At 40.6% G+C, this 2,903-nt stretch overlaps 1 protein-coding gene across 1 annotated transcript; it reads right to left on the reverse strand.

The window, feature by feature from the left end:
• Positions 1-423: 423 nt before the first annotated feature.
• Positions 424-2,395, reverse strand: LOC122310662 (glutathione S-transferase U17-like). Its single transcript, XM_043124755.1, has 2 exons — positions 1,916-2,395; positions 424-990 (listed from the first exon to the last, which is right to left on the reverse strand). Exons 1-2 carry the CDS (start codon positions 2,240-2,242, stop codon positions 634-636), a joined length of 684 nt encoding a protein of 227 aa, XP_042980689.1. The 5' UTR covers positions 2,243-2,395; the 3' UTR covers positions 424-633.
• Between the last annotated feature and the right edge of the window lie 508 nt (positions 2,396-2,903).

Genomic DNA, 2,903 nt, shown 5'->3' on the forward strand with positions numbered 1-2,903 from the left:
TTCACAAGCTTAGCCCATTTTCTGGTTAAAGCACACTTTCTCTGCTACGGGGAAGTCTTCATGAAAGGAGCAATCAAGGAGTGGCTTCTAGATTATCCTTTATGTCCGCGTACTCGATCAAACCTATCTTAAAATAAAAGGAACCGTTTTATTTAACATCCAGGTGGATGGTTGGTGCGCCGTTGGTCCCAAACCGCCTGAATTAAGAGTTTTTCTGAAAAAATATACAAAAATGAATACATATAAAATTTTTATACTTTCTATCCGTTCGTTCCCCTTTAAGTTGAATTCAATGGCTTGAGGTTTAAAATAAAAACTTGTACAGTTTCGAAGCTATTGAGGTCAAAGAGGTAGGCCTACCTCACACTTGGATTAAAAAGAGTGGTTGATTTGATAAACGAAGTGAAAGTTTATAGGCTCGAATTGCTATTTAAAATTTTAATTATTTAACTCTATTACAAACTTACTTTCCTAACTCATCTATACTTACTTTGATATGTGCTTACACTTCAACACGAGACCCCAAACATAATATAACTGCTCCATTTTGCACTTCATAATTCATAACAGAAGACAATTTCCTAGCAAAAAGGAGCATAAAATTAAGTAGTTGTCCACAGAAAACTAGGAGAACTAGGAGCCCCTCATTCTGGTCAAAAGGCCCTTAGCAAACTCTACAAGCTTCTCAGTTTGTGGCATTGGACCCTTAACAGCAGCATCCGCACAAAAGTTCTCTGCCCATTGCACCAGCCAAGGAGTCTTTGCTTCGTCTAGCAGCTTCACCCCAACCATGTTCTCCGTCACTCTCAACCAACCCAACATGGATCCCAGGGCAATATCGAGGAACCCGATGTGATCTCCCCCAAAGAAAGCCGCCTTCTTGTTACAAAAGGCTTCCTCCAACAGAACAAGCCCTTCGGTCACTTGGTCAATCAACGCCGCTGTCCTTTCTCCTTCTGCACCAATCACGAGTCTTAGGGATGGGAACCACTGCACACGCATTTGAGATTTTTAATAATTATGCTACTAATTACAAGCAACATTTTATGGATGATATATATAAAATACAAAATCATGTCGCGTGTGTAATTAGCATAAGTAATGATCATGATCATCAACACAAACTCTGCAATTGGCTACTAATGCTTGATTTAACCTACTTTCACCTACCACACGCTGTAAGTAGCCAATTAGGGCTAGGCGGCAAGCACCGCCACGCATCACCCCACCCCACCCTGTGTGGTATCCGCCAGAGTAAGGCCTGGCGGGGGCTCTAGTCCGTATATCAAGGGCAGATGCCCGCATACAGCTGGGAGCCAGGCCCAAGGCCCGGGCAAGCCCACCCAAGGTTTACCCATCTGCCTAGCGCAGCCTATATATATATATATTAAAAAATATTTTCCTTTAATAAAATGACGTCGTTTTGGCCTCTCTCTCTCTGTTGCCGCCCCCTCCTCTCTTCCCTCCACTTTTTCTTCTCCTCCTCCTTGAAGCACAAATGGCAGTAGAACTTGGAACCATGGTCCTTTGTAGAGTTTGAAGTCAGATGACTTCTGTTGAGTTTTGGAGTTTTTTGTTGTGGATTTTTATTTTGTTAATTGTTATGGATTATTGTGGATTTTCGGTTGTTTTGTATTGTCTTGGTGTTTTCCGGTTGTTTATTCATTGTGGGTGGAGAGGGTGGGGCGGACGGTCGTGGGGGACAATCCACTCCCAGCATCCCGAAGGGGGCACCCGCTCGTCGGGATGGTGCTAAGATTCATGGGCCCAAATTGTCTGCCCACCCATGCTAGAAGTGGGGGGTGGGACAGGGGCTCCCCCATCCGGTGGTGTGGGTAGCAGCCCTATAGCCAATTATGGTGCTTTATTATTATTATTATCATCAAATATTTTTGCTTTGATTCAGATATCGTACCTTATCATCAACATAGGAAGCCCAGAAGCGTGCAATAGCTCGATCATGGGGATCGGAAGGGAGGATGGAGGGTTCAGAGCTCCAGACCTCGTCAATGTATTGAACAATGATAAGAGACTCGCAGATGGGCTTACCAGCATGGATGAGGACCGGTACTTTCTTGTGAACAGAGTTGGATTGGAGAAGAAGCTGGCTCTTACACCCAAGCGTCTCTTCAAGAAACTCATAGTCAACAGATTTGATATTCAAGGCAATCCGAGGCCTCATCACAAATACGCTCGGCCATGCACCCAGAAGCTTGACATCATCACTGATGATCTTCGCCATGAATCAGAATCGCTCTAAAAATTGGCAGTCACGACTCACAAAGCTATGGAATGTGGCTCATGTTCTCTGCGTTTGTGTGTATGAAATGAAATTAGTGCTCGAAAATGTATTGCAGGTGCAAGGACTAGCTTGAAACTTTCAATACATGAGTTCCTTTTTTAAATATGATAGTCTTACCGTTCTTTTATCACTCTTTTTAATTTTTTAATTTTTTTTAAATTTTTTTTATTTAATAATTAAATAAGTAATTATTATTAAAATTATATATTTTTAAAATTTTTTTTAATGATTAAAGATGGTAAAAAAATGTTTAAAAAAATAATAAAAATATAAATATATTATAAATAATAAAATAATAATAAAAGAATGATAAATATATCATTACCCGTTCCTGTTTTCCTTTGCTGGGCGGACTTTAAGGAGAGAGTGGATGGCGGTTGGTCGCGAGTCGTGTACGTGGCTGAAACTCATTGAATCACTCAGTTGCAGGCACCCTTTTCCATCCTTGTGTTAGAAAGAGCCAGAGACTGTTGACTTTACCAGTCCATCATATATATCATGTTACTTATTATTTTCTGCTGTTAATGTATCTAAAATGTTGTGTGGGGAATAAATAGTCTGAAAAGAGAACTATACTTTAAAAAGAATATAAGAAATGATA

This window comes from Carya illinoinensis, chromosome 5 (assembly GCF_018687715.1).
Source record: "Carya illinoinensis cultivar Pawnee chromosome 5, C.illinoinensisPawnee_v1, whole genome shotgun sequence".
Lineage (NCBI taxonomy): Eukaryota > Viridiplantae > Streptophyta > Magnoliopsida > Fagales > Juglandaceae > Carya > Carya illinoinensis.